General features: G+C 44.9%; 1 protein-coding gene across 3 annotated transcripts in view; it reads left to right on the forward strand.

Annotated features, from left to right (window-relative positions):
* The window catches only part of GRIN2A (glutamate ionotropic receptor NMDA type subunit 2A), a 402,208-nt gene that overhangs the window by 321,247 nt on the left and 67,244 nt on the right, over positions 1-13,717 (forward strand). For all 3 annotated transcript variants that reach the window (XM_072753877.1, XM_072753875.1, XM_026003101.2), the window contains exons 6-8: positions 6,406-6,611; positions 12,195-12,363; positions 12,474-12,627. In XM_072753877.1, the coding sequence (XP_072609978.1) occupies positions 6,406-6,611; positions 12,195-12,363; positions 12,474-12,627 (529 nt within the window). The remainder of the gene's footprint in view (positions 1-6,405; positions 6,612-12,194; positions 12,364-12,473; positions 12,628-13,717) is intronic.

Consider the following 13,717-nt stretch of genomic DNA (forward strand, 5'->3'; position numbering starts at 1 on the left):
GCTGCAGGGGCTGAATGAGTTGCTTAAACCCCATGCCTCAGTCCCCTCATCCATAAAATGGTGTGATAATAGTATAATATCTTATTCATCAGCCTATTTTTAGAATTACATGAATTAATATTTAAAACTCCCAGAATAGTGGAAACAGAAATACTTATTTTTTAAGAATATTTATTTATTTATTTTAGTGAGAAAGAGCATGAGCAGGAAGGGCAAAGGGAGAGGGAGAGAGAAAATCTTAAGCAGACTCTATGCTGAGCACTGAGCCTGATACAGGACTCAGTCTCATGACCCTGAGATCATGATCTGATCTGAAGTCAAGAATTGGACACTCGGGATCCCTGAGTAGCTCAGCAGTTTAGCTCCTGCCTTCAGCCCGGGGCATGATCCTGGAGTCTCAGGATTGAGTCCCACGTCGGGCTCCCAGCATGGAGCCTGCTTCTCTCTCTGCCTGTGTCTCTGCCTCATTCTCTCCCTCTCTTTCTTTCATGGATAAATAAATAAAATCTTAAAAAAAAAAAAGAGTCGGACACTCAACTGACTGCATCACCCAGGTGCCCTCAGAAAGGCTTAATTTAGGATCTTATGTAATTCTTATGCCAAATCTATAAGGTAGACACTATTATTTACCTTTAAAATATGAAGAAACCAAATTTCATAGAGGAAGGTAGAGATGAAGCAGTGCTTATTCTTTTTTAAAGATTTTATTTATTTGAGAGAGAGAGACAGAGACAGACAGCAAGCATACAAGCAGGCAGAGGCAGAAGCAAACTCCCTGCTGAGTGGGGAGCCCCATTTGGGGCTTGATCCCAGGACCCTGGGATCCTGACCTAAGCCAAAGGCAGATGCTCAACTGACTGAGCCACCCAGGCATCCCTAGCAGTGCTCATCTTTACTGACCAAGTTTAAATTCCTGCTTTGACCTTTACATTGTGACCTAAGCAAGATACTTCATCTTTTTGAGCCTCACTTTACCACCAAGCAATAAATGTAGTCGTCGTTCACCACCTCCTAGAGTTGCTTTGAGATTTGAGTCAGATAATACATGATAAACTCTCAGCGCTGAGCCTGGAAACACATAGTAAAGCACCTGATAAATGTTAACGACTGACTTGATCCTTATTGTCTGACTTGCCCCAGCTAGGACTTGGCCAAGTCAGGATTTGAACCCTCTGCAGAATGAACCCTCTGTGAATCCTCTGTGCAGAATGGGTAAGAGTCAGCTTTGAGAGAAGCTTCACGTCTGAGCAGTACCAGCTCCTGTGCAGGAGAGAACTCCCAACTAGGAAAGCTCTAGTGACCTCATTCTTTCTTCTTGGTCTTCCAGCTTGGTTCTCAGAACCATCATGTCTTCTTCAGAGTGAGGCATGTCATTTCCCCGGCCTCTGGTGGCACGTGGCCACTCTCCAGAATTAAACATAAAGTTGTGAGCCATGCTATCATCATTGACCCCTTCCTAATGATCTAGTCATTGCCCTGATCCCAGTAAGGAGCAAGCTGAGAGGGCAACTTTTCCTGCACTTGGCACAGAACCTTGGGTCCCAAAAACTATAGAGATCATCAGTCTACCCTTAGCCCCCATCTCTCTGTTACAGGAGAGGAGACCAAGACCCAGTGAGATTAAAGGTCAAAGGCATGTTGTCATGGGAATTCAGCGAGTGCTTCTGATGAAGAGGTTTCCTGATTTCCCAAAGAGAGGCTTAAAAGATGATGATAATAGTGCCACATATGGAGAACTTGCTGTGCACCAGGAACTGTGTATTCAGAGACATTTGCCATCATTGTGTCACTTAAAACCCTCACAATGACAAAATTGAAATATTGTAATTTGGTGGTTGGGGAAACTGAAGTTCGGAAAGATCATGTGACTCACACATGGTCACATAGCTAAGGGCCGTGGTGGGATTTGAACCTGTCTGACTCTTCCAAAGATCATGGTATTAATGATTCTGAACACTTTCCCTCTGTTCCATGTGAGGGAGAGAAGGGAAGGGTCCCATAGGGATGAGGCTGATCCCTGGGACGTCGATGGATCGATAGGTGCCTGTATCCAACACACACACACAGGTACACCTTCCTGTCCTAGTCTTGTGGAGATCTAACCAGACATTTAGCAAGGCCTCCTGGGACTTTATTTTCCCTTTGAGCTTCAGAAATAGGACCGTGTGTTCAACAGAGACTGTATCACTTCATTTGCTCTGATGCATTGAAAATTTACCCTGGGGGAAAAAAAAAACCTACCCTGGGAGGAAATGTGGTGCAGTTTGGGAATGCACAGCTCCTCCGGGTCAGGCAGTAACTGCTGATCTAAAGTTACAGGCTCTGCCCCATGGGGCGTGCATGGTTCTGGAGGGGTTTGGGAGCCAGGAGAAGGTTCAGTTTAGAGCATAGCAGGACAGTCACTATCAGCTCAAAGATGAGAGCAGGGAGAGAGATTGATTACTACTGTCCTCAGAGGGCACAGGGTTCTTCTGTCTTGGACATGACTTTTAGAGAAAGGCATGTGGAGCATTCATATTCTGTGTCCATTTAGTGCCTGTGGACACTGAGGCAAGTCCAGATGGTGTGACTGAAGTTTCTTCTCAATTCAGGGTTTATTCCATTGAAGCTTGCCATCCTTCCGAACACCTCAGTGTGGCCGGAGCCCCTATTAAATCGGCGTTGGCATGATGGTCTTGGCTCTGTCTGGAAAATGTATACACAGGCTGTTGGGCAGCCACTCTCAATGGCTCTGCGTCCGGGGGACTGAAGTCAAAGTGAAGCATGAGTGAGGGAGAGAATGCAGGTTTGGTATTTCAGTATTTTTCTCAGAGTGCAAGATCCCGTAGCTGAGGCCAGTATGGATAGGCTGATCGAGTCTACTAGTATCTTCTGACTCATGGACGTTTTTAAAAATTCAGGTCGAATGTTCCTTCATTCCATCGACAGCTGTCCCTGTCCCATTAAGTCTCTTCTTGTGCCGGGCCCTGAGTTAGAAGCTGTGGACCTCGGAGAAACCAATCACTGCCTGTGTGGAATCCCTCCTAGGCTGGGGAAGTGTAATCTAATCAGAGAAAGACATAGCTTGTTGGGGTATAATATTATTAAGCAAATAGAGATTAGATATTTAAATCGATTTAAGGATTTATGAATGAAATGTTACCCTGTCTGGGAGTTCCTTCAGTATGATACCGGAGAAGTGGGTGGCAGTATAAACGAAATGAGATTGGTCATGAGTTAGTAATTATTGCAGCTAGATAATGGGAACATGGAGATTCATTATACTCTCCCGCTTTCGTATGAGTTTAAAATTTTCCATCATGAAAAAGAAGACAAGATGAACTGAGGGGGACATAAGACTCCGGGCAGGTTACATGTGGACGCATATCCCTGGTGGCTTCCATCCAGCTTTCCCACCCTGGCTAACAGACCAGATACACTAGTAGGGTAAATCTCAGCTTTTTTTTTTTTTAATTTAATTGTATTTATTTATTTATTTTTATAAATTTATTTTTTATTGGTGTTCAATTTGCCAACATATAGAGTAACACCTAGTGCTCATCTTCTTACAAGGACCTGCAAGGCTTTGCATCATCCGACCCCTTCCTTCGCTCATCTGTTCTCTTAGACCCATTTTTCTTTTCTTTCTTCCACCCAGGTTGTATAGTGTGTCTTTGTGCGATTATCTGACTCAGGCCTGTTTTCCCAATTAGCATAGACATTCCGTGCAAAGTAAAAACTTCATTGCATGTTCCACGGTCTCCTTGGTGTCTCATGTGCTGCTTGACACCTAGTGGCCACTCCACAAATCCTTATGGATTGAATGGATCCCTCTTAATCCTGTCTACAAGCACTGGGTTGACAGTTATAGTCCCTTGTGAACGTGCACATAGAAGGGGAAAGTCTCCTCCTACCCCTTATGTAGGGGTATATAGAATCCTGGAGCGGGGATTCGGGGACTTGGGGAGCCTATCTGGGCAGCCTGTTGGACTCAGAGGATGCGATGGGACCTCTAGAGATGCAGCGCAGCCCTGACACAGAGGCTTTGGCTCTGTTCAACTTTTTCCACTCATAGCTTGCTTCCAGCCTCCTTGGCTGACTGGTGGGTGCTTACTTAGCCAGGAGAAGGGAGAGAATAACTTAGGGGAGATTTGGGGAGTCACCGAACTCCAGGAACTCATAAACCTTCATGGCCTCTCTCCCAGGAGCCAGTCGGCCTTGGGCGGGAACCTTTGCCTGACTCCACAGGTGAGGGTACGGTGACGCCCTCAGTGACATCATCAAAGACTAAATGGTCTTTGCCTTAATTTCTATTTCTTGGGACTTTCAGGGCTGTCTCTGCAGGGGAGCAAGGGTCTCTGAGTCATAAGACGGTTACCACGGGTCACTTAATAGAAGCACCTTTGGATTCACACAGCCCTGTGGTGTGGCCCTGGTCCCAACTGCTTCCCAGCTTCAGTTCTCTGAACTGCAAAGTTGGAATAACAGCCCTTACCCTGTGGGATCTGTAGGGCTCCGAGTAGCTGGTGATATCGATACATTTCCTGACTACACAGGAAAGCTCAAAAGTGACACTGTCATAGCGCCAGAGTTGGGGTGGACAGGTGCAAAGTTCTCTATTACTAGGGAAGGCAGGTATGCCCTTAGAGGTCAGTTGATATTTGAGCAAAGTCTTAAATGCAAACCACAGCAATAATAAAATGATGGTAGTTACCGTGTATGTTACGGGCTCAACGCTTCCTGGACATTTTGGCTCACCCGAACGAAGCTCCTTACGGTCCTTAAGGACACATCCTGTTGCATTTTGCAGGTAGAGAACGTGAAGTTCAGAGAGGTCAAGTGACTTTGCCAAGGCAGGGATTATTCAGTTTTATCCATCATCGCTCTCAGCTCCCTACGAGGACCCGCAAGGCTTTGCATCATCTGACTCCTTCCTTCACACTCAACACGAACTTACCAAACACACATAGTTGGTGTTCAGTAAATCCGCATTGAGTGGCTAACGAATCTGATGGGCTCCACATTCTCTCCAGCCTGCGTTACACATCCCAGCTCGGGGAGATGAACATGTTTGTTTGACCAAATCATTCTATTGCCTTTCCTGTCTTAAAAGGGAGGGTATCAGCGATGCCGGACAGTTTTGTAATCGGCCACGTGGAATGTTTCAGTAAGAGCAGCAAACATTTTCCAGGTCCAAATGACAAGGCAATCTGAAGGAGCATCTCCTCCCACCCCATCACCCCTTCGAGTGCCCGGCGTGTCTGAATTCTCTTTACGGGCCTGAAATTCATTTCTGGCGACACTCACATTACAGGAAGGGAGGTCAGTGGGTCACGTCAACACAGACAAGCCCGGACTTGGCACTTAGCTTTTCAGACGAGGTGTTTCCTTGAGGTTGGTATTACAAATAAAGCGCTGACCTGTGGTGTCAAGCAATTGCGCCTGGGAGCGGGACGAAGGAGGAAGCGCGATGCTAGGAGCAGCTTTCCCTCCCCAGTGTGTGTATGAATAGTGCCAATAAGCTGTCAAATAAAATCAAGGTTCAAAACATACAGCCTTCAATCTGATTTCACTAACATGCCGACTGCTGCTCAGAGGGAACAGATCGATCCTATTTTGACAGGACTTGGTGCAGTGCTGAGCGCTGGAAGTCTCCGCTCCGGGCCGGATTAATAACAGCTCACCTTACTTTGCAACTTAAATAGAACCATATCTGAGCTCGATGTGACACTCCTAATTTCCTCTCCTGTGCGCCCTCCTTGCGTCAACTCTCCCGTCAATCCTCCTGCCTTTTTTTTTTCTCTTCCGTATCATCTTCCTCTTCCTCTTCCTCCTCGCTTTAGCATCTTTAAAAATATCTCCTCCCCGTCTCCCTCCTGTACCTAAGAGTATGGAGTCCCTGCTACGTGCCGGGCACTGGGCTGCGTGCTGTTCACAGATCATCGTATTTGATCGCCACAAGGTCCTTATAAAGCAGGTGGAGGTGTGCTGTTTACAGAGGAGGAAACAGACGTTCACAGTGGTTCAGAGCTTCCCCGGGTTTGTGTAGCTAGAAAGTGGCAGAGGGTGGCGATCCCAGGCAAGACTTCTGATTAGGAAAGCCCCTGCTGCTCTCATGACATCAGGGGTCCCCGAATTCTGGCAGGACATGAGGGTCGCCTGAGGAAGCTCTACCCCTGTCCGTGCATGGGCGCCACCACCGTATTCGTTAGCCTGGGGAAGGCCAGGGCATGGAGACTGCCCAATATTCTGCTTTCCCTTTATCCTTATGTTTCTTAGCATATAAACAGAGCATATGTTGAAGTAGGTTGCAGAAAAGCCCTGAGGATCAGGAGGGGTTCTCGTTCCTCTTATGGGGAAGGACTCACCTTTCTAGAAGTTGGCACTGCCAGAAAGCACAGATGTGCCTTTGTCTTTCTGATGCAGGTGGGCAAGTGGGAGAACCAGAGCCTGAGCCTGAGGCATGCCGTGTGGCCGAGGTATAAATCCTTCTCAGACTGTGAGCCGGACGACAACCATCTGAGCATCGTCACCCTAGAGGAAGCCCCCTTTGTCATCGTGGAAGACATAGACCCGCTGACCGAGACATGTGTGAGGAACACCGTGCCATGTCGGAAGTTCGTCAAGATCAAGTGAGTCTGGGGAGGCCGTCGGGTGAACGCACCCAATCCTTTACAAATAGCCGGTGTCATTGACAACGGCGGTGTCCATAATACCATAATAAAATGCCATATAAAATAGACCATTATAATACTGTATGTGATGATCTATGATATTAGGGGTTTTTTAAAGACTGAAATAAATAACTGGAATTGGGCCAGGTGGCTTACTTTCATTTAATTCCAGCAACAGCAATAGGAGGTAAGTGGTTTTAGGTATTTAAACTGAGTTATGGGGAGATTCAGAAAAATGCTCAAAGCCATTCAATGAGTGAACGGATGAGCTAGGACTCAGACGCTGCTCCATCCAACTCCATATTCTTAACCACTGTGCTGACTCAAACTTCCCCTTCGGTCTCACCTTAAATTATTATTACTTTTTTTATTTTTCTGGCTGGTTCGTCCTCCAACCCTGCACATCCATCTACTCCCTTCCATCTTTTTTTAAAATATATATCCCAGATACAAACTCTTCAAAAACTTTGAAAACTTCTCTCCAGCTGGGGGTCATTGTACACCTTCCATATGACTTTCTGATGTGATCAGCGTAGACCTGCCCTTCTGGCGGTTTCCTAGCTCACCGACAGTAAGCCAGTATCACATCTGTGCCATTTCCTCTTTTATTAACAATCGAAGGAAGAACTGACAATTTTTGTGAGAGCTTCTGGTGAAGTTTGTCCTTAACCTGTCAGCCTTTTAGGGAAGCATAAAGCTTCATGACCAAGTCCATGACCCCGAGTCTAGTCTTTCTAGTGCAAACACAAATAAAGACACATTCTCGTGGGGATTTTGCCAAAGGAAAAGGCCTACCATTGGAGTATTTTTGTCCATATTTTCTTTTCTTTTAAAGATTTTATTTATTTATTGTTGAGAAATACAGAGAGAGAGGCAGAGACACAGGCAGAGGGAGAAGCAGTTTCCCTGCAGGGGAGCCTGATGGGAGACTCGATCCCAGGACTTAGAGATCACGACCTGAACCAAAGGCAGGTGCTCAACCACTGAATCACCCAGGCACCCCTGTCCATATTTTTCCGAGCCCTTCCTTTCATCCAGATAATTCTCCCGTGAACTTTAAGTTCCTTCCCAAGTTGAGTTTGTGGTCCCTCATTCCACAGAACCCAGGGTGTGTCTCTGTGCCTTAGTGTGTTCAGGCTACTGTGACAAGTCACCACAGATGACGTGGCTTAAAAAAAAAAAGAGAGACTTGTTTCTCATAATTCTGAGGGCTGGGAGTCCACCAGCAAGGTTTCTGGTTTACAGACGGCCTTCTTCTCTCAGTATCATCACATGCTGGAGCGGAGACAGAAAGGAAGCAAGCTCTCCTGTCTCATTCTAAGGGTGCTCCTCCCATTCATTAGGGCTTCACCCTCTGACCTCCGGACCTCCCAAAGGCCCCACCTCCTAACACTATCACACTGGAGTTTAGGGTTTCAACATATGAATTCAAAGGAACCCAAACATTCAGTGCATACCGCTGGATCTCTCTATCACCTGTTTTTATGGCCTATAAAGCCCCACCTCCCCCCCACTGGAGTATGAGCTGCCTAAATATTGGAAACGTGGCTTATGTGTCTGTATGCTCAGTGACAAGCATGAAATATGACACACCAGTGTTGATAATGCTTAAACAGACGAGTGAATGGATACTTATCTTCCCACATTCTGAATTCTGATGTAAGCCATTATAGGAGATGCAGATCCCCAGAGCTCAGCACTTGGGATAAAGATAATTTTTTAAAAAATATGATTGCAAAATGTATTTTGAAGGCACATTTTCGTTTGCAGAAAATTCTTTTTTTTTTTTTTAATCAATGAGGAGCCTCTTTGGAGTTAATATTCTGAATAGATTAGTCAATAAATAAATATATATTAAGCACAGTGCTGGGCACAGACCATACATCAGTGAACAGAGAAGACCAGGGTCTTGCAGTATGGAGTGTACACAGTTAAGAAAACAAGTCAACCAATAAAAGACCAGGACATCATATCCATGTTATGATAAACCTTGTGAAAGATACAACTAGTGTGATGAGAGAGTAACTTGAAGTATGTGGAGCTTCGTTAGCTCACACCAGTGAGGCGTAAGATGAGGTAGAAAAGGATGATGAATATGTGAAGAACAGAGGGAAGAGCCTTCCAGGTAGAGGGAGCAGCAGGTGCAAAGGCCCTGGGGGAGGAAAAAGATCAGCAGGTGTGGGAAACAAAAGGAAGCCCAGGGCAGTGCCAGAGAGTTATGAGCTGGGCAGGAGACAGAAGGGGTAAATGTGGGAAAGTTGTCCAAGGAGATATTGATTGGGGTGGGCGTTCTTCGAGCACAACTTGGTCAGATGAAGAAAGCAGAGTGATTGGCACAAAGCAAAGACTCTTCCCTCTGTAGGGGGACCTCCTTTATGACAGCAGTGCTTTCTTTGTTTCAATAAGGCCAATCAAGTAGAGCCTCTTGGGCTTCACAGCCAGTAATAGGAGCTTTAAATCTTTAACATCAGAAGCCTTGGAGCTGACAACATAGGGCAGTGAGCCCTGAGCCACATTTGTATGGAGAAAATGAACCCCCCAATAAATTACTCTCTTAAAAAGAATTGACTTTTTCTTTACTGGAGAGTATAAACAGATTAACAGGTTCAAATTCACATTTTTGGTTGCTGTGGGAGGTGGCGGCTTGCAGCTTCCCTTCCCCACTTGGCGACATGACAAGTTGACTGCACATCTAGGTGACATTAAAGTCTTTGAAAGCCATAGGCAATCACTGGGACCCATTCATCCCAACATTAACACAGATCAGATCAATTGCATTTCCTACAGGTAATATCTTTGAGGGAGGCTGATTGGCTCTAAGAAGGGTTCTGTTAGGTAACATGGTTATATTTTTCTTGGTGATAGTGTCCCAGGGAAAACTCTTTGTCTCTCACTTCTGGTGAATGGTGGGGTCTTTAGGACACACATCAGTCTTCTAAAAACATAGGTAAGAGGAAATGAGCTGAGAAATCAAGCATCTCTTGTCATCTGTTAGTTGGGTGTTAAGGCATGAAGAGAAAATTGAGGAAAAATGATCTGGCTTGATATGTCGGGGGAAATGGCCACACTGTCGATTAATCCCCCAAACTGTCAGATTATCGGTGAGAAGAGAGGAAATGTATTTCTAAGCATTTATGTGAGATGTGCTTTAGATACTTTATTTTATTTAATCTCCCTGACTATCCTGCAAGGTAAGCATCAGCCTTCTCAGTTTGCAAGTGAGCAAACTGAGGCTCATTAGTGAAGACACTCATGTGTGTCTTCTTGGTTGTTAGGAGCAGACCTGGGACCTGGTGGCAGTGCTGTCGACCTGCATGGCAGCGATCCTATCCACTGGGCATGCTGGGAAACTGGAGCTGGAGAACTAGATTCCTTATTGGAGTCGTTTCCCCACATTGACTTTTATGGGCCACCTTTACTTTCGGGTGATTGGTGGGAGCAGAGAAAGAATGCATCGAGTGCCATTTCTCAGATGTTTGTGTAGTCAAGTGACACCCCCCTTCACATGTACACAAGGGCTGTGATTGGAACCAATGAAAGTTGCCAATTACAAGCTGGTCTGTGTTTTCATAATCTCTGAGAAATTCATCTGTCGCATTTGCTACATGTCTTCTCATCCCTTGTCCTTAGGGCTTAATTGCATGTCTTATACATAGTAGGTACTCAGTGGTGGCTTGTTGGTTGAAAATGTATTAATGATGGCTGTATTTAGAAATAAACCTGGCATTAGGTGACATGGGGAGATAATCAACTCATTAACTGGCTGAGGTTCTCCATGAGGCCAAAGAATATCGCCGTGTGCCTGTGACCCTGGATCTTAAGCCAAGGGTGTTCATAACTCCTATCCAGACTCTCCTAGGAATCCTGACCAGGGGAAGGAAGACCCTGTTATAGAGGAAGGGAGGGAGCAGAGGGAAGAGGTAGAGAAGGAGCATCAATGAGTGGCCCTTGGTGGCCAGGAAAAAAGAGAGAGTTGGCTCTTGCATGTTTTTTGATGAGCCACAGACAGGTACCAAGGAGGTCATATTTGGACATGCCATTGGATTAATGTACTTAGGACATATTTCTATCATGTTTATGGCATTTTGCAACCTGTTTCCATTCCTCAAAGTCACATTGTCAAATCTACCCCCGTTCATGGGCATAGATAGACATCAATGGTACTTGATGTGTGTGTATATCTAATTATATATGTAGTATATACTCACTGCAGTTAATTTGTGGGGGGAAAACCTAAAAATAGGAAAAAGAGAAAAAGTCATTTCTCACCATTCAAAAATAGCTGTGCTTCATATTTCATTGTTTTTCCATCCAGATATTTCATAAGCTCATCTGTTTTTATATAGCTAGGACTGTTCTGTATGTAACACTGTGTAACCTACTTTTTTTCCCCTGTGATATGGAAATGGAAGTATTTTCCTATTGTGATGTTGGATTTCCATAAACATCAATGTAGTGCTTAGGTAACCATCTGATGTGTGGGTGTGCCAGCCATGGAATATCCAGAGCACATATCTCATGACATGCATGACTCGGGGAGTTGAGCTAAACCAAATGCCCCAGTGCAAGATGGACCAGGTGTATTGCCCAGAGAGGTCTTGATCTTCCTCCATGAGTCATCTAAGTAGTAGCTGTTAATTGGGAAGACCCTGTTTCTTTCCTTTTTAAAGGCATTTCTGATTTTTATACGTCCTTTGAATAGGACTTGGCCAGGTAAATAAAGTGAGGTGGCTGGCACAAAGCAAAGTATGTCACCTTGGTAGGTGATGATGGCTTTTAAGACTACAGTACCTTCTGTATTTTAATAGGGGTTTTTCCTGAAAAAGGGCATTGCTATTTCATAGTGTCACCTTGTATACTTCCTGCTGTATAGGGAGGGTGGGAAAGTGTTAGGAATGAGCCCTCACTTGACAGATGACTCCATCAAGACACATTAAGTCCATGGAGTCAGGCACCAGGTGGATCCTGGGTCTTCTGATTCTCAGCCACATTTTCCTCAGGAAGGAAAGTGCCTTCCCTAAGTAAGGCACCTTTATTTCTTCTCTTTGGTTGCAAACCTCTATTTGCGGTGATAGGATAAAGCAAAACCCTCTTTCAGTGGAGAATTTCATATCTTCCGTCCCTTTTCCATTTTCCCGTAAGCTTTTTAATTCTGCTGAGATCCTGTGCCTGAACTCTGGCCTAAAGATGCTGTAGGTGTCATAAACTTAAGAATAAGAAGTGGCAACTCTCAACAGTACAATGGGGGAAACATTATTAACTAAGAGAAATACCTTGGAGGTTATTTCAACAATGGTTAGGAAGCATGGTACCTGGTAAAAATAATAATAACTTGGTAAAAGTTAGCCATTGTCATGGCTGCTGTCACAATTAAGAACACTTTCTACTTTTGCTGACATAAACTACTGCATGTCCTCGAAAAAGCCACCTCCTCATGTTGAGCCTCAGCTTCCCGCACGGAAAACAGTGGAAGTGTTTTTGGTAATGACTGAACAAATCTTGTGGTGCTAATACTCTATGATCTTGGGGGTTTTTCTACAGCAATTCAACCAATGAGGGAATGAACGTTAAAAAATGCTGCAAAGGTTTCTGCATCGATATCCTGAAGAAGCTTTCCCGCACCGTGAAGTTCACCTACGACCTTTATCTGGTGACTAACGGGAAGCATGGCAAGAAAGTCAACAACGTGTGGAACGGGATGATCGGCGAAGTAAGTGGCCTTCCTCCTGCGGGCTCCCATCTGGCCTCTCTGCACCTGCGATGCTTGGGGGTGGTGGGAAGGAAAAATTAAATCCCTGTCCTCCTTTGCCTCGCATACAGGTGGTCTACCACCGGGCGGTCATGGCCGTTGGCTCCCTCACCATCAATGAGGAGCGTTCTGAAGTGGTGGATTTCTCTGTGCCCTTCGTGGAGACAGGGATCAGTGTCATGGTTTCAAGAAGCAACGGCACTGTCTCACCTTCTGCTTTTCTAGGTATGTGAACGTCACGGTCACTACTGTTTTCCTAATAGGGAACTGTAGCAATTGTAGCTATTTGTCTTTGCTCAAAGGATGGAACCAGGTAGGACCTTGGTCAGTTCCATCAGCACACTCCAGAGTGAGTCCTATTTGAATCATTTCAATTCAATCCTCCCCCCGCCCCTGCCCCAGCCGTTAACATCTTTCATTTCTCTCTGACTCGGAACTATCTGTTGAAAACACAATCACATATTCAGATACTGGTCTTGATTGTGTAGAATGTAGATCAGTGGATATATGTCCCAGAACCTTGAAAACGTTAAAAAATAAATAAATCTGTCTGTCCACAGTTCATTTAAATCAGCCCATAAGCCTTTATCCGGCATCCTCGTTCCCATCCGCCGTCCCTCTCTGGCATGACAGCCGTTTATTTACTGGATGTGATGGTGAAATGATGATGACCACGCAGTGATTTATACCAGCACTCCGATAAACAAAATACAAGTAGTCTGAAGAGCATACACTGATTGAAAATTAATGGAATCATATTTTAAATGTGACTATCCTTCAAGCTATCTGGTTTGTAAGGGATGAAATTCCTTACTCTTCAACTATTTCATAAATTTATGTTTTGATATAAAAGATTTCTTTTTTAAATTATTTTTATTGGATTTAAATTTGCCAACATATAGCATATCACCCAGTGCTCATCCCGTCAAGTGTGCCCCTCAGTGCCCATCACCCAGTCACCCCAACCCTCCGCCCTCCTCCCCTTCCACCACCCCTTGTTCGTTTCCCAGAGTTAGGAGTCTCTCATGTTGTGTCTCCCTCTCTGATATTTCCCACTCATTTTCTTCCCTTTCCCCTTTATTCCCTGTCACTATTTTTTATATTCCCCAAATGAATGAGACCACATAATGTTTGTCCTTCTCCGATTGACTTATTTCACTCAGCATAATACCCTCCAGTTCCATCCACGTTGAAGCAAATGGTGGGTGTTTGTCCTTTCTAATGGCTGAGGAATATTCCATTGTATACATAGACCACATCTCCTTTATCCAGTCATCTTTCAATGGACACCAAGGCTCCTTCCACAGTTTGGCTA

The sequence above is a fragment of the Vulpes vulpes genome, chromosome 3 (genome assembly GCF_048418805.1).
Source record: "Vulpes vulpes isolate BD-2025 chromosome 3, VulVul3, whole genome shotgun sequence".
Lineage (NCBI taxonomy): Eukaryota > Metazoa > Chordata > Mammalia > Carnivora > Canidae > Vulpes > Vulpes vulpes.